General features: G+C 40.9%; 2 protein-coding genes across 4 annotated transcripts in view; one reads left to right on the top strand and one right to left on the bottom strand.

Moving 5' to 3' along the window:
- Positions 1 to 14,362, bottom strand: part of PRPF40A (pre-mRNA processing factor 40 homolog A) — a 235,613-nt gene extending 221,251 nt beyond the window's left edge. The window contains 2 exon segments of the mRNA XM_033944203.1: positions 2,716 to 2,793; positions 13,937 to 14,362. Of these exon segments, the coding sequence (XP_033800094.1) occupies positions 2,716 to 2,793; positions 13,937 to 14,002 (144 nt within the window). The 5' untranslated portion in view covers positions 14,003 to 14,362.
- A 162-nt stretch (positions 14,363 to 14,524) lies between these two features.
- ARL6IP6 (ADP ribosylation factor like GTPase 6 interacting protein 6) overlaps positions 14,525 to 27,014 on the top strand; it is a 46,249-nt gene continuing 33,759 nt past the window's right edge. For all 3 annotated transcript variants that reach the window (XR_004539413.1, XM_033944205.1, XM_033944204.1), the window contains exons 1-2: positions 14,525 to 14,864; positions 19,302 to 19,355. Coding sequence is in view for 2 of the 3 variants with exons in the window: in XM_033944205.1 (XP_033800096.1) it covers positions 14,663 to 14,864; positions 19,302 to 19,355 (256 nt within the window). In the remaining variant the exon portion in view is untranslated. The remainder of the gene's footprint in view (positions 14,865 to 19,301; positions 19,356 to 27,014) is intronic.

Raw genomic sequence — 27,014 nt, 5'->3', positions numbered from 1 at the left:
AGGTACCTGATGAAGCTTTGCAGCCTGCTTTGATGGGAGAGAATCCACAAACTCCAACATTACACACTAGAGGTCTGCATGGGAACAGGGATTGCGAGAATCCCGCGGGAAGCCTCCCCCCCCCCCCCAGGTCTACGGGACTCCCGCGGCCTGGAAAAAGAATTAGTAGAAGATAGACAAAAGCAGAAACTGGGACCAAGATGATGGAAAAACAAAATGTCCCACCAGCTACAGCACCAAGTCCTCTTAAGCCCTACCTCTCCATCTCTAACCAAATTGTTCCCAAGATCTCTCATGCCTCACCTCGTATCATGCTCTCCTGTATTTTGATGATCTTACACTGTATCTATATTCACTGATTGTCCAGCTCTTGTTTGTTGTAAACCGCCTCGAACTACCAAGCTTCCAGAGGGTGAGAAAGATTTTTCTAGATTAGAAAAATCTCTCTCACCCTCTGGAAGCTTCGGTCCATCAGAGCTTACTTCGATGTCTCATCATTTTGCATTCTCGTACAATCCCTTATACTTAGTCAACTCGATTATTGCAATATCGCCTACTTGGCACTCGCCCAGAAGAATATGCGGCAATTGCAACTGGTACAAAATGCAGCGGTTAGACTACTTTGTGGACTGAAGAAGTTTGATCAAGTAATACCTTCCTATCGACTTCTACACTGGTTGCCGATGGAGGCACGTGTGAAATTCAAGTTTGGTTGTTTTTGCTTCAAGGTACTTTATGGCTTAGCCCTAAATATATAATAGACATTTTCTCTTTAACAACCAACAAAGCTCACACCCGAACTTTGTTTCTCCACCAGTTAGAGGTTGTAAATTTAAAAGTCATCACCAACATCTTTTCTCACATCAAGCAGCACTATGGGATAAAGATCTAGAACAATTACTCATGCCTACTACCTATAGGGAATTCAGGAAACGCCTTAAACAACAAATCTGTTCCTGAAATACTTAGGAAACCAACCTATATAATCTTAGTCCTCAACAAACGATCTCTAGAACTGTCAATCTCTAAGTCTGTACTTTGTTTATTCCACTCAATCTGTAACATCTTTAATCATTGTAAACCGCATAGAACTTCACGGTCCTGCGGTATATAAATTGTTGTTATTATTATTATTATATAATAAAATTATTATTATTATTATTTTGAGGGGGACTAAGCTCAAAGTGGGAGGCCCAGCACTCTCTCATGCTTATGTCACCAATTGTGTTTAGTACAAAATGAAGTACTTGCTGAGTTTGTTTTGGGGTTTCCAGTATAGTTTTGGCACATTTTTCTTATGCAAACATTGTCCTGAAAAGTGCCTCTCTCAATTCTGTTTTAAATGATTTTGATGCTGTATTGCTTGATTCTTTACTCATTGCTGCATTAAAAACCATTTGTGGATCTTGGAAGGACCTCTCATAAGTTACCTAAATGGTGGAACCAGATTTGTTTGCTCCACAGAGCTTTATATTGCCAAAAAATACAACTCTTTATTTCTTTTAACAAGAAATGGTTGACCCTACAGTCACATGACCTAATGTCTATTCTAATTCTTTCCAGTGATGTATGCATCTCTTATTTCTGTTCGCTGTTATTTGTTTATATTGTATTTTATTGTTGGTTTAAATAAACTAAGACTTAAAAAAAAAAATCAAAATTGTCAGAAGTAATTACTGCTTTTTATGGCAACAGGTAACTTTTATTGGAGGATGGGCGGGGACAGAGGAGACTCCTCACAAGGACAGGCGAGGACGGAGACTCCTCGTGGGACAGAAAGGATTTCTCGCTGGGATGGGCAGGGACGGGGGGAATACTGGTGGGGAATTTCTGTCCCAGTGCAACTCTCTATTACACGCACCAAGTTCTTCAAGTAGATACTAGTATAGAGCTGGTAAGATAATGCAGAAAACAAGCATCAAGCCCTGAAACATTCTCCTCCTAAAAGATTTCAGAGTAAGAGCATCCCTGCATGGAGGAGCCATGGCATGGATCCTCAAGCTTCTGGGCCTCTACTCTTCTATGCTCCATTCTGCATTTTAAAACAAAGTTTAAGGCAAATATCAGGACCGAGGCATGGAAAGCTTCACTTGTATCAGTCACAGATTTGGTCATAACACACCTTGGATGCTTTTTGAAAATGCTGGAAGATTTCTATGATAACGGGAAAGTAGCTGAAGAAAAATCAAATGATGCAATTTGAATGAATTTTTTTCCTCTTTTTTGGGGCAAAACCAAGAGCTCAGTTCTAAGCAGGACATAAACTACAAAATGAAAAGAAACTTAAAAGGGTCACAAAATTCTAAAAAAAATTAAAGGAAAAAAAGGTTTAAAAATATATGAAAAAAATTAAAGGGTCCTGCTGCTCACGGTAAAGAACCAGAAGGCAGGAATAAGGCAAGAAAAAAAAAAAACTGCTGTCAGAGATATGAGATACAGCTCTGATTAAAACAAACAACTGAGTGAGGGTTCCATGTAAGTTCAGTAGATTGGGCCTACCAAAGGCTTTGGGAAAGTTCTGAATTCTGCAGCACACATCCTGGGGCTCCATTGTTGTCACCCATCTATGGTAAACTTCTGTCCTGCTAGTCCATGGAGAAAGAAAACCGCAATTCTTCAGATATTATCATCAGATATTATTCTTTGCTGTTCTAAAAGGAAATATTTACAATCTTGAATTGTTAATAAGCAAATAACAAAGAAAAGGACTCTTACATATGCTGGCCGTAGCATCCGTGGTCCATTGGTGAAATGGGCTGGTTGACTTGGTCCATTTGCACCATCTGGCGCAGACTAAAGGAAAGCAAAGGACAACATGAACTCATAGCAGTCATTAACCATATCTGAATCACATTTTAGACTGATGTGAACAAAAATGAATAAAAAAATGCTCTATTCTGAATTCAGTGGAATAAAATTTCATTCATTTCAAAAGAATACTAAATTGCCAAATCAAAATATAATTAAGATACTGGTAGGCAAGATGATGGCATAAAGTCAGAGCTCTGGCTTGTTTCTATATAACACCTGTTATTTCTCCGTGTTAAACCAATGCACTCCAGGTGACCCCATGACATAGCAACAGTGTTGTTTAAAGTACTAGATCAAAGTACTTAAGTAAATGTAAATGCATATTTTAATACTTAAGTAAAATATGTAATGAAAAAGAAATTTAAAGCTTACTCAAGTAAAAAAAAAATATGTCTAAATTAATACTTTTTGAGTAAAAAGTAAAAGTACCATACTGCAACTATAATGTCTGTTCATCTAGAATTGCTACCAGCTTCATCTCCGCTTTAAAGTGATCCTACTCATCTAATCAGTTCAAACACAGACAACTTCACTATTTTTATAGGCTATATTCACTGAACAGCAAAATTTAAGATGAAATGATCCACTGTCTGTATGACGAGGTTTGCAACAACAAAATCCTTTTCCTGGTTTTGCTATTTCATTTGGTTTACTGGAGATGAATGCGTGGCTACATGGTGTCATCGAGAGTGTTTTGGCTTCCTGAACCTTGGGATAATTTTTCAAGGGCTGCTGAGCAGGGATAGTATACATCTATTAAAGAAGGGAATAAGTGTCTTCGGTGGCAGGCTGGCTAATCTACTGAAGAGGGTTCTAAACTAGAAGTAATGAGGCAGTGTAATCAAAGCCCTCAGATAAGTAAATGACTGAATACTTCTACACAGATGGGAAAAGGGGGCAATGTTTGGAAAGCAGTATATACAAATGCTCGAAGTATGGGAAATAAGATTCTGGATCTAGACTGTGATGGAAAATGATGACTTGGATATAGTGGTGATCACGGAGACGTGGTTCACGGAGAACCATGACTGGGATGTAGTTATACCAGGCTATAATATGGTAGGAAGAAAAGGAAGGGGAGTAAGTTAGGATTATGATAAGCAGTATAACAAATCTTCAATAAACTTAAAGATCATATTAAAGCAACACAATTGCAGGATCTGCAGGGCAAGAGCCACTGTGGATCAATTTTGAAAGAGGGAATGGTAAATATGGAAAAATTATGTTCTTACTTGTTAATTTTCTTTCCTTTAGACGCAGCAGATGAATCCAGAGACCAATGGGATAGCACACATCTACCAGCAGGCGGAGATAGAGAAACTGATTAACAGGTGGTCCTATTGGCTGGCACTCCTCCTGTATCTCCAGTATAGCTCCTTGCCCAAGCATCCGTAACCATCAATAGGCAAAGCATGTAAAAAACTTATTTCCCATAACAAATCTCAAAAGGCAATAATACAGAATACAACCATCAATAATAACAAACTTTGAAAGTTGGAAAAGAAAAAACCAACAGACAATATCCAGAAAGGGTGGGGCTCTGGATTCATCTGCTGTCTAAAGGAAAGAAAATTAACAGGCAAGAACATAATTTTTCCTTCTTTAGCAACAGCAGCAGATGAATCCAGAGACCAATGGGATATAGCAAAGCAATCCTCAATCTGGGTGGGAAGTAAACGCCGCCTCCGCAACAACCGAAGCACTGCAAGCGCCTACCACATGCGCCCCCACATCCAACCAGTAATCCTGAGAGAAAGCACTCTCGGAAGACCAAGTAGCCGCGAGACAAAACTCCTCCATGGAAAAAACCTCTGGACCGAGTCCAAGAAGTAGCCATCGCTCTGGCGGAATGGTCATGAAATTCTTTTGCCAACCGCTTCCCCTGCCATCAAGCAAGCATAAAGAATGTCTTCCTGGACCCATCGAACAATGGAGTCTTTGGACGCCGCCATACGTTTAAGGCGTCCCATGATGAATATAAAAAGGTGATCTAAACAATTAAAAGTCGTTAGAAACCTAGCTTGTTGAGAACGCTATGCACTTTCAAAAAAATGCAGTGAATAAAAGCACGTCTCCCCATTTCTCCTCCCAGGAAGAAGGAAGGAAAAGTGAGAGTGTACTAAAAGAAAGGATGACACCCCAGATTTCATAAATCAGAAATAGGAATTAGAGAATGACACAGGGAAAAATTCTGTCCCCGCCCCCGGACCAACATCCTCTTCACCGCCCCGTTCCTGCCCCCGCCATCCCCTTCACCGCCCCATCCCCATCTCTGCTGTCCCCTTCACCGCACCGTCACCATCCCCGCTGTCCCTTTCACCGTTCCGTCCCTGTCTTCTCCTCTCCATCCCCCCACCCCCAGCACCCTTCACACGATCCAGCAGCTCCCTCCCGCTGGCCAGCCGTGCATTTCCCTCCCTCCCTCCTTTTCCCTTACCTTTTCTTGTAAAACTGGGAGAATATTTACATTTTCACTATGGACTCCAAATCGGCACTAGGTTTGCTTGCCTCTCTTGGAGCAGGGCTTTCGGTTTTGGCACATGCCATTTCGCCTACCCAAGGCTTCACGAACATTTTAGAAAATGTGGGCAGTGGGCAGACTCCAGGAGCCTGGTCTTAAGAGGCGACTCAGCACTTGTTCATTCTTCTACTCTGAAGCATGGTCAGGCTACCTTTCCTGGAGCTTCAGACCATTCTTCCGGAATGACACTGAAGGTCTTTTCAGTCAGTATTATGATGGGGGTATTTCTCTACAACCTGGGCAGTAGGTGATGTACTCAGTTGGCGGGTAAAGTTATCTTTTTTCAGTGTTTTCCTCTGGCTGATGATGGCTTGGATTTGCCATCTCAAGCTCGCTTTCAGGGCACAGTATTTGTAGAATCTCTGGATTGGCTGCACCATCCTTGCTTTGCAGATCTAATGAGTCTTTCGACAGCCGGACTGTAGAGTTTCCTGGTATCTCTGGATTTGCTCACCTAGGGTCCGATCAACATATTCGTACAACTTTGGTATTGCGACCTAGCTTTTGAAAAGTCATGGCTGACGTATAAGGGTTATGCGAAGCAGGTTGTTTCTTCTCTTATCCAGGCAATACAGACGTCTTCACCCATGGCTTCTGCTTCCTTTTGGAGGTTTTTCCTTTTTTGGGTACTTCAACATTTGCACCCTTCTAGAGTTCTTTTTTGGCACAAGTGTATTGCCAAGGGCTTAGCGTTCAATTCCCTTCAGCTTCAAGTGCCATTCTTAGCTTGTTACAAGGGTTAGGTATATTGCTCTTCACTTACTTCTCAGCTTCATGTAATTCAGTTCTTAAATGGAGTACGGTATACTCATACACCTCTTTGAAAGACCTGTCCAGAGTACAGTCTTAAGGTACTTCTTCGCAGTTTACCGAAAGCTTCATTTCATCCTTGTCTTTTGAGACTCTAAAGGGCTGTGCCGTTGAACACAGGGTTTCTTGTGGCCATGGCTTCAGCTTGGTGGTTTTCTAAGTTGCAGGCCTTGTTTGGCGGGGATTCCTATTAGAGTCTGACATGGTGGTTGTTACCCACGGCTAGCCGCGGGTAACCCGCCAAAACAGTGACCAAAAAAAAAGGTCACCACGAGATCGGGGACAAGGCCATTCACCGCCCCATGGAGCAGTGAATGGTTAGACGGGGCGGTGAACGAGCGTTCGATCCGGCAGCCCACTCTCTCCCGCCGGCCGGCCGGCCATGCATCTCCCTCCCTCCTTTTCCCTTACTTTTTATTATTGAAACTGGCGATTTCCATAAGGCTATGAGCTGTATTATAGCCGGAGCCTTGAAGTTGCGTTGCGTTGCCTGCTGGAAAAGTCTCCTCTGACGCAACTTCCTGTTTCCGGTTGCATCGGAGGAGACTTTTCTAGCAGACAACCCGACGCGACTTCAAGGCTCCAGTTGTAATACAGCTCATAGCCTTATGGAAATCGCCAGTTTCAACAAGAAACAGTTTCAAAATGTCAACACTGAGAAACTAATTCAGCAGAATGGGATCCAGCCTGCTTACTGCATGGTCCCCGTCTTGGGCACCATGCAGTAAGTGGAACAACGTCCCTTAGTTCCTGAAGAACTACAAGAACTGCCCTGAGGACCAGTAACACTTAAAAGGGAAACACAAAACATAGAGACTCCAAGAACGAACCTGAGGAGGATGCAAAGTTGCAAGCATCCTGAAAAATGTTCACAGCCCCCTGACCTGACATTATAGCATCTTCCCCTTCATGAGAAAGCCTGAAGTGTCATTGGAAGAAGTCAAGATCCCCTCAGAATGAAGTGCAGAAGGTCAGGGAATGGCAGGATGAGAACTGTAGGATCTGTAAGAAGAAAGAAACCCTCCTAGGAAAAAATCAAGGTTCATAATGTAAAGAGGAGTATACTGGAACCATGAAAACAGTACTAACTCCATGCAACATGAGCAAAATAAGTATGTCCTTTAAAGTGAATGCGTACTAGACGCAATCAAGATGCTGCACCTATTGTCCCGTGGAAAACAACAGTATTAGACAAAGCTCACATCGCTAATGAGAGCTTCAGGGATGAGGCTGACAGCCACATAGCGCGTGCTCCTCCGCGGGTTTGAAATAGGTAACTGGCTCCTGCTTAGAAGGAGCCGAACAGCCCTTCCTGTCTGGTCGGGGGTCCGTCTAGCATGTGCCATGAGAAAATGGCAACAGGAGAAACCAGCATGATAAGCATTGAAATCTGAAGTCCAGGCCCCTTCAGAAATAGAGAAAGAGAGTCCTGGCCGCAGGAAGATGCGAAGTATCATTATGCCCATAGAGACAGCCCGAACTTAGAAACTGTTAGTACTACCTTTAGGCATATATATCCTATGTCATTACTAGAAACATGCAGCACAGCACAGAGGCCCAAATAAGAAGAACAGTTACCAACAGACAAAGGCTCAATCTGCAGGGACCCCAAGAGAGACAATGAGATACCAGTGTGAAATACAGGGCACTATCTTACTGCTGATCTCACTGTACCGTGATTTGCTGTATGTCGATACAGTCCGGAGACAAACTGAGACTGGGTGACCTAGCACAGGTCAGAGTCTCTGGTAATCCCCTTGTGTGCTAACCCCAGAGTCCAATTAAACAAGCAGCTTCCTTCAAGTAAATACAGCAGGAACACAGACATAGACATATAAATCTGCCCAAGCTTGTCCCAAAGCTGGAGAAACACGTACAACTTGTATGAACCGGAAAGGAGAGAAGCAGCGGCATACCCTGACCAAAGTCAGCTGGAAATAAACTACCGGAACGCTGCAGCTCTCCCACCATCGCCGGAGACCCAAGCGCGCGCCTGATTCTCGCCGACACGTGGCCGCTGCATCAACACTCCTAGAAACAAAGTCGTATTCAAGCCCCGCAAAATTTACCCTGTCACGGCCTGCATAGAAAGAAAACCAGACTCGGGGAATAACTAGAAGAACAGTGCGGTGCTTCCCACAGCGCCGGAAAAAACATGCCCAATCACCTGTACGCTGCTATAAACCGGCACCTGCACAATCAGCTGCACATGGCCGTGACAAAACAACGACGAAAGAGAGCCTCGGAATAAACAGGACTACTACTCCTGCACTGAAACCCGAGGAGAACAAGTGCGAGCATGAAATCGCACCGCTACTGACACGCTGCAACCAACAAGGAAACCAAGCGCGTGCATGCAAAGGGTGGGAAAGTTCCGGCTCCCTCAACAGATTTCTAGTCATAAAACTTAGCCTCAATAAAATATCCATTCCTTAAACGTACGTTGACCAGACCCACAGTACTAAGACTCCCAAACAGAACCTGAAGTTCAAACAACACTAAAAAACACATACATACTCACAAGCTTGTTGTTAGGGCCGGCTGAAGCCAGTAAGAGCTGGTTGTGCAGCACTAACAGGGCAGAATGTAGCAATTTTTTTTTTTTTAACAGAGAAGGGAAAGAAGAAAAACTGAGACCCAGTCAGACTAGTGAGGCAGGGACTTGGGGGGGCCCAGTTGTAACCCCTAAAGCCGGCACCATTCAGCCGGACACCCCTGTCTCAACCTCAACGGGAGAAATAAAATGGCAGTCTCACTGAAGAGAAACCTCAACAGGAGAAAATAATTTTCCAGTCACAGTAATTTTCAGGAGCTAGTTGAATAGCAACCATTTCCTGCTGGGAGATAGAGCATACTGAAGATACAGGAGGAGTGCCAGCCAATAGGACCACCTGTTAATCAGTTTTTCTATCTCCGCCTGCTGGTAGATGTGTGCTATCCCATTGGTCTCTGGATTCATCTGCTGCTGTTGCTAAGGAAGAGGATAGATCTAAATGGAGATTAAAGATAAAATATTGATTAAAGTAAAATTTTGCAGTTATTATTCTCAAAAAAATTGGTTCAACTACTACAAATAGCAAAGAACTTTTCAAATTAGTCAATACTTTATTTGATATTGATTTGTATATTCGACCTAGTACTGACCATCTTCTCTCTTCTGGAAACTTAGCTGATTATTTTAGTAAGAAAATTCATAACTTGAAATCGACTCTAGTGAGATTAGCTACTGATCATCCAATAGCTCTAATGTTATCAACAAAAGAAGGTTCAACTGCCGATATGATTGGAGTTATTTCAAAACTCCAGACTGGAATCAATTTCTTAAGCTTCATTCAAATTATGTAGTCTGTTTATTGGACAATTGCCAAACGATTATCATGAAATCGGCTCCTTTTTCATTTAAAAGCCAATCTAACAGGATTTTGTCATCAATGTGTAGTGGCAAATTTCCTGATGATCTTGGTCATATTATAACTCCAAAAACTAAAAATCCTAAGGAGCCCGTTTCTTCTATTGCTAATTACAGACCCATTGCCAACATTCCATTATTTGTTAAATTGATGGAAGGATTAGTAAATATTGATCTCAAGAAAAATTTAGAGAGATTTGCTATCTTACATGGTTCTTAGTTAGGATTCCGTCCAAATTTTAGTACTGAAGCAGTGCTAGCTTCTATTATTGACTTATCTTTTTCATTTGTTTAGCATGCGAAAAAATGCACTAGTTTTGCAGTTTGACTTAAGAAGTGACATTGATCTAATAGATCATGATTTATTGCTTAAATGTTTGGATTCAATTGGTATGTCAAGTTATGTATTAAACTGGTTCAAGGGTTTCTTAAAAAAATGAACTTATGTGTACAAGGCACTTTCTCTCACTTTGGAGTACCTCAGGGATCCTTACTTTCTCCTTCGCTTTTTAAATGTCTATATGGTATCACTGGGCAATTTGTTATCTATCTAAACTTGAAGTCATACATTTATGTGGACGATACTACAATTATTATCCCTATCATCTCTTTGACCTTAGAGACAAAATTTATTTAATCTGTACTTAGTCAGGTAGAACAATGGACACAGAATTTAAATTAATATTAAATTATGAAAAAACAAAAATATTTCTGACTAGCCCAAATGATAAGATCAACAAGCCCTCTTTGAAAATTGAATAGATTGGACTATCTAATAAACACCACTATAAAAATACTTGGTGTTATTTGGGATCGTCGTCTAACTTTTGATGATCATACCATACTCCGCGTTATCAAAAACTATTTTGACTTTTCATCTTTCAGATTATTAGTATTAATATCTATCAGAATATTATATACCTGGAATCTTTTAAGAGAACTATCAAGAGACTAAGCATTATTCAGAATGCAGCAGTCCGTCTCACCTTTGGCCTGAAAAAAATTGGATCACTTAAGTCCCTACTATAAAAAAATTACATTGGGTTACCAATGGAAGCTAGAATCATTTTCAAGTTTGCCTGTTTATGTTTTAAAACTTTAACTGGTTTTGCTCCAAGCTATCTCTTATGCTATTTTGATCTCTCTGGCACTACCAGCCGTACACATAAGAGTTTACCTCTTTTCCTTTCCAACCCGAGGGGTTGTGCTTACAAGAGGTTCCTAGATAGGACCCTATCATTTCAAGCTGGTAAACTGGATGAATGTTTAAGCAAATTTATCTTAAATGACTTCTCTCATCAAACTTTTAGGTCAGTTAAAATGTATCTTTTTGATAAATTTGTTCGATTCTATACTCTCGTTGATGTATTTCTGAACGCTTTTTGTAACATCGCTGTTTGTATGCAGTCTCTTTTTTGCTGTAAACCTTGAACTATTTGAGGTACTGCGGTATATAAAAATAAAGTTATTATTCAACAAGCAATTTACATCTACCCTTTCCACTCCACTCTGTATTTTATAGACCTCTATCATGTCTCCCTGACCTGTCTCTTCTCCAAGTCTAAGAGCCATTCTTCATAGGGAAGTCATCCCATCCCTTTTATCATTTTCGTTGCCCTTCTCTGTACCCTTTTTAATTCCACTATATATTTTCTGAGATACGGCAGTCAGAAATGCACACAGTATTCGAGGTGTGGCTGTTCCATATCTAGAGCGATACAAGGGCAGAAGGAAAATCTGAAGGGGGCAGCACACTCCACTGAGAAAGGAGGAATAGTTGAAACCTATGATATCTTCTACAAAATGTGTGGGTTGGATTCACTACCCACTTGTCCAGAATGACAAATCTATTGCACTAGAATGACTATTATCCGATAATGCTCATCCATGTTGGAACCAATGATACTGATAGGTACCCCTCCAAACATATTAAAAGTGACTTTGTGGCTCTATGACCGAAAGGGGAACAGGCAGGTACACAGGTGGTATTCTTTTTGATAATCCACCTCGAAGGTAAAAGCCAGGGCAGAGAAGCTTGTATCCTGGAGATGAATGGCTGCATGGATGGTTTTGTTGAGAGCATTTTGGCTTCCTGGACCAAGGGATGATTTTCCAAGGGCTGCTGGTGTGCATCTATCGAAGATGTGTCTTCAGCAGCAAACTGAATCGTTGAGGAAACACTAAATGCCTCTGCACAAATGGGAAAAGAGGGAAATGCCTGGAAAGCAGTATTACTAATCCACAAAGTAAGGGAAACAAGGTTCTGGATCTAGAGGCTCTGATGGAAGAGAATCAGTTGAATTTACTGGCTATCACAGAGACATGTTTCACGGAGAATTAACCCCCTCTTTTACTAACGCACAGCGCGGGTTTGAGTATTGGGGCAGTCATTACCGCTGCCGGCAATAAATCACACGCTATGTGTTGGTAAGAGGGGATATGTTTAGGATATAGTTATACAGGGCTATAAACTGTTCAGGAAAGACAGTGTAGAAGAAAAGGAGGGGGGAGTGGTGTTGCATCTTAAAGAAACGAAACAATGGAAAACAAAACCACAAACACAAATATGCAAAAGACAGAATGGAATTGTCCAGATCAGAATGATGTGCACCAATAACAGTGTCCTCCAATTCATCTGATAATGTAAGAATCTTTATTCATCCAATAACACAATGATACATCCAATGACTCGACATGTACATGTTTCGGCCAACAGGCCTGCCTCAGGAGTCTTAAGAGCCACCAATGATAATGTCTGGAATATATTTCTACTCAGATAGATTTTGCCAGACTTCAACAGGGTCGGGGCAGCAGGCAGGAGAGATTCAGGGAAGAGCACGAGATTGGGGCAGAGAGCAGGGCGGCAGAAGGCAGGGCAGTCAGAAAGGACCTCAGTGACTGGTACTTTGCAGTCGCTTATTTTGGATCGGCCAGCCCAGTCGGTGTTGCTTTTTTATTTTAGTGAATTGCTTCCTGTCTGCATTTGAATGCCGTTCTCCCTCATTTGCATGCATGGATCAGAAGATGATCAGGACAGAGGTTAGTGAATCGGGTCGGAGGGAAATCGGGTCGCAAAGGGCTCGCAAATTGATCGGTTTGCTTAGTGAATCTAGCCCTTAATTCTGAAGACTAGAGTCTAATATCTGCTGCTGAGTAAGATAGTCTTGCATAGCCTACACACACAGACTCCACCATCTTAGCCAAGAATGGACCGACAGCCACTGGCCTATAATTGGAACAGAGACCAGGGTCCACTTTAAGACCCTTCATTAAAGGCGTCAACAAAATTTGCCCCAATTTCTCTGGCATGATTCCTTCTGATAACATTTGACTGCTCAGGTTAGTCAATATAGGTAGAAGATGAGAAGGCACAGTTTTCAAGATTTTTGCTAGACAAGGGCCCAGCTGACAAGACCCCTTAGCAAGCTTCAGAAGAAGTAATAACAAAAGATGCAACATGAAATCAGATATAAGTTTTTATTTCAGTAGGATTTAGCACAGTACAGACCAAGTTTATTTGTATTTAAATCACTATTAAGGCAAATACTAATAATGTATTGAGGACCAAATAGAATTAAATAAGAATATTCAGTGCAGCCCTAGTTTCTGGACACTCCTTGTGATATACTACATTACAACTACAAACTGTTGTAAATATACAAATTATGTATATACATACATACACACACACGCATAAAAAGATTGTCCTGTTATCATTTTGACAGCTTTGCTGTTAAGCTCACACAAATTTAAGTAAGACCCAGATTTTATCGGTGTGGTAGATAGGCTAGACTTGCAACTTTGCCTTTCATCTCAAGACCAGCACCACTTCAAATCAAGCTCAGAGAGTAAAGATAGCCTTTAAATTGATAGTCTCAATTCACTACCAAGGGTTGTTGCAGAAGAAATTTGTAGCAAAGACAAAAACTGAAGCGATATTAAGTAACAGCCTACGGACTATTACAACTGCGCAATATCTTAGGAGCCTTCTGTTTAGACACGAGGAGCTGTTTTAAAGCGAAAACATAAAGGAATGCATCTATAGTCTCTCACTTTTTGTTTCCATTAATCTAACAAAAAATAGCATATAGAAACAATACTGGCCAATGATCCATGGTTAAGGATAATGCACTTCCCTGCATCTTACCATGCTTCCTCTTCTTGGTGGGGGCAAGAAACAAAGCAACCTCTGCAAGCCATAAGACAGCAATAGTGCGGCAGCCACCAAAACACTCAAAATTCGACCTCTCCCCTCCCCCAGAAGGGATCCAAACACCGCAGCTGACCGTGCTAAAATTTGGGTCCGTTCCTGCCAGGTAAATAATACTCGGAGAAACAAACACACGTCACAAAAACACACAGCTACTGGAAGTGTTTCCACTCACCATGATGGCTCGATCTTCTCCGGGCCCTGGCCTACCTTGGGACCAACCAACAAGCGGCAACCTCATTGGTTTACGAAACCTTGGTTCAAAGGCGAAAATTTTCTTCGACGCAGCGGGGCTGCAGGAGGGAGGAGAGAGCCTGGAGAGTTATAAAACTAGCCAATGGAAAAAGGAGCTAGAGCACAGAGCGCGGTCGCAGTGAGGGCATTTTTAAGTTTCAGCGGAGCACGGCGAGGTACATGAAGCACGACAGAATGCGAGGGGATTATTCCGGAAGATCGAGGTCTCTGAAGAAAAGCAAAAAGCCCTCGTCTAAGTGAAATATTTCTTCTGACAGGAAGTTAATTTCTCCACGGCGATGTCCCGTCTTTCCTTTGCTCTCTGCGCATGCGTAGCTAGCTCTAGCGTTCACAGCCTACTTGGTGTCCGTGCGCTGTAAGGAAACGAGGAAGAAGAGGAGCGTAGGCCGGTGTTGTCTTTCCTACAAAGAAAAAAAAGAGTTCCTGAACAGTTACGCCGTGCGTCGTGCGTATGGGTTGTGCGACGAGGAGGCGGCGTGATATAGCGTAAACCGCTTCACTATGGATGGAGCACAAAAAAAAAAGTTCAGACGCTCAGAAGCCCGGGTGATTATTCCCTTTGGTTTCCGCGCTTGTTCCTGAAGCTGCTACGGGACCGCTAAGTCCGCAAAAAGAGAGGTTTTTCGGGCCAGGGGGGTTTTTAGCGATGAGGAATCCGGAGTCGGAGCTGCTGACCAACAACTCCTTTCTTTACCCTGTAATGGGTTCCGGCGAGCCGGCGGATCCAGGGAGTAACATATTCTCCAGAAATAAAAAGTGGCCGGCCCGGGTCCTCTCCATGTTGTGCTGTTTGGCGATCGTATCGGTCGTTGCCTTTCTTCTGGCCTTCGTCTATGTCATTATGAAAGGTACAAGCACGTGCATTTCGCTTGTGGCTGTCGTTGGTTGGGATAGGCTTAATGGTGCCTGCTTCGGGTAAAAGCAGTCGATGAAAAGGCAGGGTTGTCTCATGGGTGTGTGATTATCCTAGGCAAACTTCAGCCGTTCGCTCCTTTACAGTAGGTGCTAATATTTCAAAATGGGTGTGCTGAACATAACATAAATTTCTCTTCCTGGGCAAGACGAAGGAGCTCGCTAAATGCTAGGGGGATCCGAATCCCGACACCCACAGCGCTAGCGTCTCCCAGTTCACCAGGGAGAACTCCCTCTCCTTTCCCTACCACACCAGGTCCAACGTCTTGTCTTCACGTTCAACCCGATGGGCTGCTTTGAAAGTACTCCCTTGCAATAGAGGCCCCTGCTCAGGAGTTACTCTCTTCTGCCCTACCTTAGATGAAGGGCTTAGTATCCTGGGGGGGTGGGAAGGAGAACGGAGGTAAATGATTTCTACATGCATCTGTCCTAGGCAGAAGACCTGATCCGCTTAGTGACGGCCCGGCCCTAGAGAAAGGCAAAGAGTTTTAGATCCATATTCGGGAACAGTGGCATAACTATGCATTTATGATGAAGCAAAACCAACCAATCCCCGCCCTCTGTGCCCCCCTAGTTCGATGTTGTGGGATGCAAAAAGCTGTCTGATTCTGGCCATCATGGTCAACTCCCCAAACAGCTTCCTGTGATGTTTCTATATTTTTAGTCAGCATAGTAGTTAATGGCAAAGATTGAATGGGCCTGGCTTATCTAGTTTGCTCAGTAAGGTGGTTAAGGATTGCAATTTTCAATCTCTGCAGACTATTCTTCCCTTTCCTTAGAATCGGATATCACTGGGTTTGTTCAGAAGTTGAAATACTGTACCCCTTTGGCCTGCTAAGGTGTTCAGAGGTGCAAGTTCAATGATTAAGTTGTGATGTAAACCGCTTTGATCCTTTTTGGCTTTATAGGCGCTATAGAAAGATTTTAATAAACATAAACTATTGTGTCTAAATTAGATGCTATTTGCAACAAAACGAGTTGTTCCGGATCCTAACTGATATGAAGTATAAGTCTTGAATAAATAATTTGAAAATGTTTTGAAAAGAACAGTTGCTTCCTCAGTTGCAGTACATGTTTCTTTGATGTTATAACTGTACAAATAAAGAAATTTGAACAAAACACGTTTTGATTATTTGACAAAAGATTCAACTATTAAGTATATTTGTATTAAACGGTATATGAGCTCTTCATTTTAAATTTCAATTAAACATATCCCACAAAATAATTCCTTAATCAACTATCTCATTCTTCATACAGAACTTTCAGCTGTGCCATTTTGAGAGTTTCCTTACATCACAGGTGTCAAAGTCGGTCCTCGAGGGCCAGAATCCAGTTGGGTTTTCAGGATTTCCCCAATGAATCTGCATGAGATCTATTTGCATGCACTGCTTTCAATGCATATTCATTGGGGAAATCCAGAAAACCCGACTGGATTCCGGCCCTCGAGGAGGGACTTTGACACCCCTGCCTTACATGAACAGCTTCCTGAGGCCTTGCCCCAGCATTTGAATAGAGCGGGGGTGTCAAAGTCCCTCCTCGAGGGCCGTAATCCAGTCGGGTTTTCAGGATTTCCCCAATGAATATGCATGAGAGATCTATTTGCATGCACTGCTTTCATTGTATGCTAACAGATCTCATGCATATTCATTGGAGAAATCCTGAAAACCAGACTGGATTGCGGCCCTCGAGGAGGGACTTTGACACCCCTGGAATAGAGTTTAGGTTGGGAGGGACTTTGGTTTGGTCAACTAAAATCCTGAATCTCATCAGCCATTCTATAGGTTTGCATATTTATGGTCCTTAGGCTGAAGCTGAGCCCAAACAAAGTAAGTCATGGAGCAAGCCAGGGTTTTCTGATGTAAAGCAGAATTCAAGATTCTCTTGGTGCTGACAAGTTATTTAGGTCCTGATGCAATATGCCTTTACAACATAATTTCATATGGTTGAGGATTTTAATTTACAAGGCAGTGTATAGTTTTCACGTAACAAAAATGTTATTTTAAATGAGAGATTCGTTTTTTAAATTCATCTGCTTAGGGAACATTATTCCACAGCAGGGGGAGGGGGAGGGTTCTTTCTCTCCTAGTCCTTGGTACACATGCAGCCAGTTAAGTTGTCAGGTATCTATAATAAATATGCATGAGATAAATTTGCATACAATGGAGATGGTTCATAATCACTGGTAGATAGATACTCATTTCCTGAAAACCTGACTCGCTGCATGTATAGTGAGAGCTCAAATTGGGAATCCTTGTTCTATCTAGAGCATCTTTAATTTATTTTCTATCCCGTTGTCCCCAAAGAACTTGAACAGGTGACAGGTTAAATATACATATTATATAGTTAACAGGTTACAATTTGCAAGGTGTCTATCCTAACTAGGGGTCTTGTACCAACAAATATAGGGTTTACAGGTTACAATTTGCCATAGTTAAACTTAACAGTGCATTTTTTTTTTCAATACAAGTTTTTATCCTAACTATCCCTCTCCTTTGCTAATGCATAGCATGAGTTTTAGTGGCGGTAACTGCACCCGTTCATAGAATTCCTATGAGCGTCGGAGCAGTTACTGCCACTGCCGGCGCTAAAACTCATGCTACGCGTTAGTAAAGGAGAGGGTATATGAATGGAGGACAACTTGCAGCCTATTGAATTTTATGTGGTGTATGAAATAATATGTTATAATGCCTCTGTATTGTTTCATGGTGAGACTGCACCTTAAATAATTGTGCAATTCTAGTCACCACATCTCAGAAAAGATATGGCAGAATTAGGAAAAGTACAGAGAAGGGTGATAAAAATTATAAATGGGATGATTTCCCTATGAGGAAACACTAAAGTAGCTAGGGCTCTTCAGATTGAAGAAGAGGTGGCTCATGGAGATATGATAGAGATCTATAAAATACAGAGTGGGGTAGATATTAATAGCTTGTTTACCCTTTCCAAAAAATACTAGGGCTAGGAGACAATGTAGTGAAGCTTATATAAGTAGTAAATATAAAACAAACCAGAGAAAATATTTCTTTTTTTTTTTTTCCTTTATTTATTGGATTATTCATTACATTATCTCTGTAACAAACATACATGAATGAACACACAAAAAAAATACAAAATGTAAATTCCCAAATGGGAATTAACATAATATAAGAAAACTAATTCAACCGTATCCTAGTCCACATTAAACAGAGAAAATATTTCTTTATTCAGCATGTAATTAACCTCTGGAATTCTTTGAATTGGGTTGGGCAGACTGGATGGACCATTCGGTTCTTTATCTGCTGTCATCTACTATGTTAATTCATTACCTGAGAATGTGGTAAAAGCAGTTAGATTAGCAAGGTTTAAGAAAGATTTAGATAATTTCCTAAAAGTCCATAAGCTGTTATATTAAAATGGGCCTGGGGAAATCTACTACCGGTACTTATTTCTAAAAAAAAGGCAGCATAAAAACTGTTTTACTCTTTTGGGGTCTTGCCAGGTACTTTTGACCTGGATTGACAACTGATGGACCTTTGGTCTGACCCAATATGGCAGTGCTTATGCTATTACATTTGTTTGACAGTCATCAAATTCAACATCAGAAGCCACAATGGCCTATCCGTATAACATTCAGATGAACATGGGCTGGGACAGTGGGTGAGAAACAGCAGTACCACCATCACCAAAGAGAATTGGGCACTTTCAAAACTACTTATTTTTTTATATCTAATCTAGTATTTCTGAGCTGCACTATGCTTAAACAGGTTCAAGGCGACTTACAATATAAGGTAGGAATGTATATACTATATTATAGCAGTTTGAGGAGGGCAGAGTTATGAAGGGAGAAATGGGGAAGGGAGAAAGGAGTGACTGGATTAGTGTAACACTTGAGTTCAGTATGGGATTTTGTGACATTGGGTGTATATAATTATATTATTGTTTGGCAAGAACTGACTGAGAATGATAGAAATGCAAGTGGAATCCTAATCACTACACAATCAAATGATTTGAGCATTGCTCAGCACTGTGTACACAAAAAATACAAAAATAACCCAAACACCTTTACTTCTATTTCTCCCCAAAGAAGATTCATTCTATTTCTTTGCCCCATCGGTAGAATTATTCTTGTATTTAACTTAGAGCACCTTTTGCAATGCCACAGTAGTGATTCTCCCAAGGCAAATGGACTGAAACCTATAGGAATTGAATGGGCTTTGGTTCATTTGCTGTGGGAGAATCACCACTATGGCTTCATTTATGGTTCAATGCGCCAAGAATATTTTCAATGTACTGTACCTCTGGCTCTGTCAACTTCTAATTATTAAAAAGCATGGGGGGGTTTGTGTACGCATGTTTTGACATATGTAATGAAAACTCATTCTTTGTGTTTGCAGATCTTCGGTCTGAAAAAGAAAGACGTGATGATGGGTTAGAAACTAGTTTATTAGGTATGATACCTCCATTTCAGAAACTGAGAATTGCTTTGTAGATCTTGGTTATATGAGCTCTTTATCTATGTAACTTTTCTGAATGTGTGTCGTCAATTTTTTCTTAATATTTTTGCTTTGAAGACTGGGCTTGGGATCATCAGAGACGGAGTATAAGCAATGACCAGGAAATAGAAACATTTGATCAATCTGCACAAAATCTGCCTAAAGGGATAACCAGTGAAATGTAGATAAGGTTAGTTTGAGCTGGTACAACAAGCAATTCTTTTATGCCTAGAGCATAGAAAGTACTCTTAACAGGAATGGAAAAATACTAAACATCCTCCCACAGTGTCAAAGTCAAATCTGTTTTCCTAGACAGCTTGGTCCAGTGTGTCGCAGTGGTTAAAGCTGCAGTCTCATTACCCTGAGATTGTGGGTTCAAACCCACGCTGCTCCCTGGGCAAGCCATTTAATCCCTCCATTGCCCCAGGTACAAAGATTGTGAGCCCACCAGGACAGACAGGGAAAAATGCTCGAGTACCTAAATAAATTCATTTAAACCATTCTGAGCTTCCCTGGGAGAACGGTATAGAAAATGGAATAAATAAATAAACATTGGCACATGGCCTAGACTGGGCTGAGAAGAGATGGCACTGCTACAGTGACGGCCTCTTTTACAAAGCCGCGCTAGCGGCCCTGAAAACCATAGAGAATTAAAGGGCTTCGGGGCTGTTTCTCTGCGGCAGCTGCTAGCGTGGCTTTGTAAAAGAGGCCGTTAATGTGTGAGCGCAGCGGCAGTCTTTGGTTCTCTGCTGCTGCTGGGCAGCTTCGAACAGAAGGAATGGGGGAGAGTGACTGGACAAAGTGAAAAAAAGGAAAAGAAAGCTGATTGGGGGTGTGGGGAAATAAAAATAAAATAAAATAGCTCCCCAAAAAGCAAAGGAAGCTGTAAGATTCCTAGTACATGTACTGTGTGCTTTGCTCCTGGAGTTATAACTGGAGCGATAGGAACTCATCTCGCCTGTTTTCTTCTCTCCAACTGTTTAAGGCTAACCCATTCTATCTTTTCTTTTCTCATCTGGGAAGGCGCTTCTGTCTCTGCTGTCCTTTTCTTCTAGGCCAAGCATATACTGTACACTCTTCTTAATTTAAAGGATGGTAGATCCAAGGGCTTAATTTTCCTGATTTCAGGGTAGTGGGTTTTCCTCCCTGCTTTCCCTATCTCAGTGACAAGCTTTGTTCCCAGACAATTCCCAGATCTTATAAAGCTGGAAGGAAGCCTATTTACAGATCCTTTCAGTCCTGCCTTTTGCGGTTGAACTTGATTCATTTTTTTTTCTCTTCTGTTTGCTCCCTGGGTTTTTATCCCTAGCTGTTCATTGCAAGATCAGAGGGCCTGTGTGTCCTCTGACCTCTGAGAGCCCAAATTTGCTCTTTTCCTCTTATCCTTTTTCTCCTTTGCTTTGCAGCTTTATTGAAAAAGATTTTTCTCCCTGTTTTCTGTTTTATTCTTCTGATTGGTGAGGAGCATAAGCCCTGTCAGAGAAACGAAAAAGCAAAATAAGCAAAAACTCCTCACAAAAAGGGGCATAATTCTTTGTATTCTAAATTTTTTTTTAGCTGACACTAGGGGCTCCTTATGGGAAGGTGCGCTAAGCGTTATAGCGCACGCACTGGATTAGCGTGCGCTAGCTGAAAATCTACCACCTGCTCAAAAGGAGGCGGTAGTGGCTAGCATGCGCGGCAATTTAGCGTGCGCTATTCCGTGCGTTAAGGCCCTAACGCGCTTTCGTAAAAGGAGCCCTAGGTTTTCTAAATATTTTTTACCCCTGTTGAGTAGTGCAATTTCAAATCTTCAAGATTTTATATATGCACACATAGTAATCAACAAACAGAAATGAAGGCCATTCTTTTAGTTGTTCCCATGTTGTAGACTGCCTGTACATCTATTGTTCTCACCTGTGTCCCAAACTATTAATACATATATTCAATTGCAGTTGAAGTGTTTTCATAAGAACATAAGAATAGCTATACTGGGTCTGATCAATGGTCCATCTAGCCCTGTATCCTGTTTCCAACAGTAGTCAATCCAGGTCACAAGTACCTGGCAGAAACCTAATAGCAACATTCCATGCTACTGATCCAAGGGCAAGCAGTGGCTTCCCTGATGTCTGTCTCAATAGCAGATTATGGACATTGATATTTTAAGTCTGATAAAACACTTTTTCCTATAACTGGAAAGCCTGTTTATTACAATATTTATTTAAAGCAGCAGTAATTCTTATGTCCCTTAAAGTATCAATTTATCGAGTCTTATAAGTTTAATGACTGTAAGCTTGCTAAGATAGAGCGTACCAGAATAGTTACTAAGAGTGCTGACCTAAAAATCTTTAACCTAAAAATTAAATCCTGGATAGAAATAATATCTACTAGAAACACTATCAGAAGTATACTGATATACTAAAGACAGAATTATGTTCAATTAAAGCCTTAAACCCCACAATTGTAGTCCATAGAATAAGATCCAGGATGAAATGGACACTGATAACAAGTCTGACAAAAGTATAATCTTAATTAAAGTAGAGCTAATGGATAGAAACTCCCAAAATAGCTACAACCAGACTCATACCATCCTGAAATGCAATAAACTATCTTTAATTAGAGCACTAAAAATCAAACACAATTCTCACTTGAATCAAGAACCCCAGCCAGACCAGATACTATCAAGAATGGATATACTAGGAAGACAAAACCCATAATACCCTGCCAATACAAGAGCAGAGACTATAAGAACATAGAACAAATTATATAGACTGCAGAATTATAATCAGAAGATGATTATGTACCAGTAGAGTGTATGGAAATAAAACAGGGGAAACAAAACCACAAACTCAATTTCCAATAGAGTGTTTGTACATGAATGCATGCTCAGTCTGCAACAAAACTGTAATAACAAAAAATCTGATTGCAAGTAGGGATAATATGTATAGTAGATACAGGACTATGACTCCCCAGTGCTAGCTGATCTTTGTCCACCTGGGTACAATCAAGAATGGTCTTACTGGGTCAGACCAATGGTCCATCTAGCCCAGTATTCCATCTTTGCGAAGGCCATTCCAACTCGCAAGTACCTGGCAAAAACCCAAATAGTAGCAGCATTCCATGCTACCGTCCCATGTCTGTCTCAACAGCAGACTATGGATTTTTCCTCCAGGAATTTGTCCAAACCTTTTTTAAAACCAGCTACATTAGCTGTTCTTACTACATCCTCTGGCAACGAGTTCCAGAGTTTAACTATTCTCTGTGTGAAAATAATATTTCCTCCTATTGGTTTTAAAAGTATTACTCTGTATTCATTGTGTTGCCCTTAGTCTTTGTAAATCTTGATGCAGTAAAAAAATCCACTTGTACTCGTCCTACACCACTCAGGATTTTATAGACTTCATTCATATCTCCCCTTAGCCATCTCTTCCAAGCTGAAAAGCCCTAACATTTTTAGTTTTTCATCATACGAGAGGAGTTCCATCCCCTTTATCATCTTGGTCACTCTTCTATGAACTTTTTCTATTGCTGCTATATCTTTTTTGAGATAAGGAGACTAGAACTGAATGCAATATTCAAGGTGAGGTCGCACCATTGAGCGATGCAGAGGCATTATAACATTCTTAATCTTGTTAATCATCCCTTTTTAATCATTTCTAGCATCCTGTTTCCCTTCTTGGCCGCCGCCGCACATTGGGCGAAAGACTTCAGCGTATTGTCTATAATGACACCCAGATCCTTTTCATGAGCACTGACCCCCAAGGTGGTCCCTAGCATCCGATAACTATGATTTGGATTATTCTTCCCAAAGGGCATCACTTTGCTTTTGTCCACTTTGGATTTCATCTGCCATTTGGACACCCAATCTTTCAATTTCCAAAGGTCCCACAGATTCCCTCATGTATTTTCTGCTTTTGATGTACCTAAAAAAAAATTGTTACTATGAGTTTTTGTGCCTTTGGCAAGTTGTTCTTCATATTCTTGTTTAGCTTTCTTTAGCAATGCTTTGCATCTAACTTGCCAGTGCTTATGCCTCTTCTTATTTTCTTCATTGGTATCCTTTTTTCATTCTTTAAAGGATGTTTTCTTAGCTGTAATAGCCTCTTTCACATTGTCTTTAAACCACACCGGCTCCCATTTTCTCTTCATTCCACCTTTGTTAATATGTAGAATATATCTGGTCTGCGCTTCCATGATGTTTTTGGGCAACATCCATGCCTGGTTTACACTTCTGACCTTTTGCCACAGACCCTTTTAGTTTCTTTTTAATCATTTTCCTTATTTTATCGTAGTCGCCCTTGCAAAAATTATATGCCACTACAGTAGATTACTGGAGTGACATCGCTAAAGAAATCAGCTCAAATTTGATCATGTTATGATCACTGTTTCCCAGTGGGCCCAACACAGTTACCTCCCATACTATGTCCTGCATTCTACTAAGGACCAAATTTAAAATAATTCCCCCCTCTTATGGGTTCCTGGACCAGTTGCTTCAAGAAGCAGTCATTTATGACATCTAGGAATTTTACCTCCCTAGCATTCCTTGATACAGCATTTATCCAGTCAGTGTTGGGGTAGTTGAAACCACCCAGTGGATTTTCCCTCAAACTTCAATGATTTAGTAGTACACTCTGGTTGGTTATAGACTTCTGTTTGTTATTTTGAGTAAGAGATTAGTAAAAAGTTGGTAGTTGAAATCAGGGCTGTGGAATCGACTCCTCAGTTTCTGGTACCCACCATTCCAACTCCAGTATCCAAAATTGTCTCCGACTCCTCAACTCCGACTCCACAGCCTTGGTTGAAATCACCCATTATTATACTATTGCCCAATTCGCAAGCTTTCCTAATCTCTGTAAACATTTCTTCTGTCTGCTCATATATTCCTTCCCTTCCCACATGGAATTTCTATCCATATTCACACTGCTATCTGTGTTGCTCAGAATGTTTATTTTGTTTGATTCAATTCCCTCTTTAACATATAGCACAATCACCCCCCCCCCCCCCCAATTTGATCTACTCTTATCGTTGCGGTTTAAATTTGTTCCCATTGATTGTCCTCCTTCCACCAGGTCTCTGAGATGTCTATTATATCTACCGGAAAAAGCAGAAGAGGTGGGGGCTGCCTTCTATTGTACAAATCATTCTTTTCTTTACAAAACCAAGGAGGTTAAGACATAAAACTGCTGTTAATATATAGACCAGCAGGTAACTAGAACACGGTAGAAGATTAAAATCACTAATCTGATCTCAAGCTATGCCACCAATAAACCTAATCTGCATAGGAGACTTAAACCTATATGTAATACAAGATGATCCAAAAGTGCACACCTACCAAAGCTTGATGGAACAACTTGAACTCACCACTTTCCCACAGGTCCCTACTCACAAAGGTGGACGTAGTCTAGATTTCATCCCACACTCAACAAATAGACCAAATCACAAGCTAATTGATCATATAGAATGGGAACCAATTATCTGGTTGGATCATCCTCTCCTGAGCTTCTACCTAAAAATACCCAGAACAACAGTACAGACAATAACGGAAACAAAATACATTGAAAAACATGGCAAAATCCTCACAGGGGAATGCTGGATGGAAATTACTGGAAAACTAGAGCCAATGCACAAAGCCATAAAAGAAGGCATTATAGCATGGCAAAATCGGTCTTAGATAGAATTGCACCAATAAAAACAAGAAAACAAAATGGCAAATATAGCCCATGGTTCACTGAACAGCTTCAGGCTATGAGGAAAAAAGTAAGGCAAACAGAAAGGATCTGGAGAGATAAAACAAAAAATTAGAACACTATCTCAACTGGAGGAAAGAAATAAAGTGATACAAACTTCTAGCAGTAACCAAAGAAAAAAAAATTATACTATGATAACCTGATTGCTCAATCTAAAAATTCCTCCAAATGTCTGTTTAGCATCTTTAAGTCACTGATCTCCACCAAAATATAACAGAAGGTTCAATATCACAGCAATCAGATGCAGACAAGCTGGCACATTACTTTCAAGAAAAATCAGAACTGTGAGGTCATTGCACACAACCCAGAGGATAAAGTAGACCTATACCCAGTCAAATATAGTGAGAATGAAGGGATCCCAGCTGACAGATAGTGGTCGAGATCTCTAGCTGACTGAAGAGACTATCTAAAAAACATTGTCGCTTAGATCTACACCCAGCTAACCTGCTAATTCATGCCTCCCCTAGCTTTCTGCTATGGTTGATAAACATTGTTAATGCATGCTTAGAAAATGGATTCTATCCCACAACACCCATGCCTAAAGCCGCAAACCTTGACCGGACTAAAGTAGAACATTTCAGGCCGGTAGCAGGATTCCATGGCAAAACGATTGTGGTTCGGAGACTATAATACTTTCACCTGTGGAAAGTTCTAGTTCTGTGCCTGGAAGAGACTAAAGATAGAAAATTCCTCCAGAGTACTGGGAGTTACACTAGACTCAAACTTAACCTTCAATACACATCAAGTCCTTAGTAAAAAAAAAAATTATTCAAGACGAGACAACTGAGGACAATTAAGACCAGTCCTAACCCAGGCCAATTTTAGGACAGTGGCACAAAATGTCCTAATATCGTACCTGGACTATTGTAATTCATTATATTGTAGCATTACAGAAAAAGAACACAAAAGACTACAACTATTACAAAACACTGCTGCCAGATTAATTTTCAGAAGGAATAAGTATGAAAGATCAAGTCCGCTATTGGAACAATTGTACTGGCTGCCACTAAAATATGAATCCAAGCAATATCCTGCATGGTTCATAGAGCAATATATGGAGAAAACTCAGATGGACTAACCTCTGCTATTAAAGTCCCACACTCTTTCAATTCGCAAGTATTGCAACGCTTCAAACTATCCTTCCCATTTCCTCAACAAGTTTGTCGGAAGAAGTTTGAGGCTACCTTTGAATGCCAAGGACCTCTTATCTGGAACAAACTGCCAATATACCTAAGACAATCCATCACTTACCTTGATTTCTGGAAAAAGTGTAAAGCATATCTCTATTCTCTATAACCATTCTCCTACCCTTCACCTCTTCTCCCTAACAACCACAAAATCAGGCTTAAATATGTAACTTCAGGAACTTGATCTAACTCTTATTGTAAACCACATTGATTCCTTGCAGAGAATTGCAGTATATAAGACACTGTAATTATATCTTCTGGTAAAAGGAGATGGGACTCGATATACCACTTTCTATGGCTACAATCAGAGTGGTTTACATATTGCAGTATATAAATATACTTATTTTATACCTGGGATAATGGAGAGTTAAGTAATTTGCCCAGAGTCATAAGGAGCTGCAGTGGGAATCCAATCCCAGTTCCCAGGCCATTGCACTAACCACTAGGCTACTCCTCCACTCCTGGAACTCTATGAGCGTCGGGAGCAGTGCGGGCCATTCAGCGCGGTTCCCCGTGCTAGAAACTGCTAGCGCAGTTTCGTAGAAGAGGGGGTTAGATGTACTGATACTGAAAAATCAAAGGAGTTGTTTGCTGTTGTCAAGGCTTTAGTTTCTTCAAACTTTTCAGAACTGACTCCCTCATGTCTACAATTTGCTGACTATTTTTATGATAAATTCAAAAAATTGTTAAACTATTTGAAG

Source organism: Geotrypetes seraphini, chromosome 5, assembly GCF_902459505.1.
Source record: "Geotrypetes seraphini chromosome 5, aGeoSer1.1, whole genome shotgun sequence".
Lineage (NCBI taxonomy): Eukaryota > Metazoa > Chordata > Amphibia > Gymnophiona > Dermophiidae > Geotrypetes > Geotrypetes seraphini.
The sequence above is the reverse complement of the archived record's forward strand: the minus strand, read 5'-3'. Positions and strand labels throughout refer to the sequence as shown.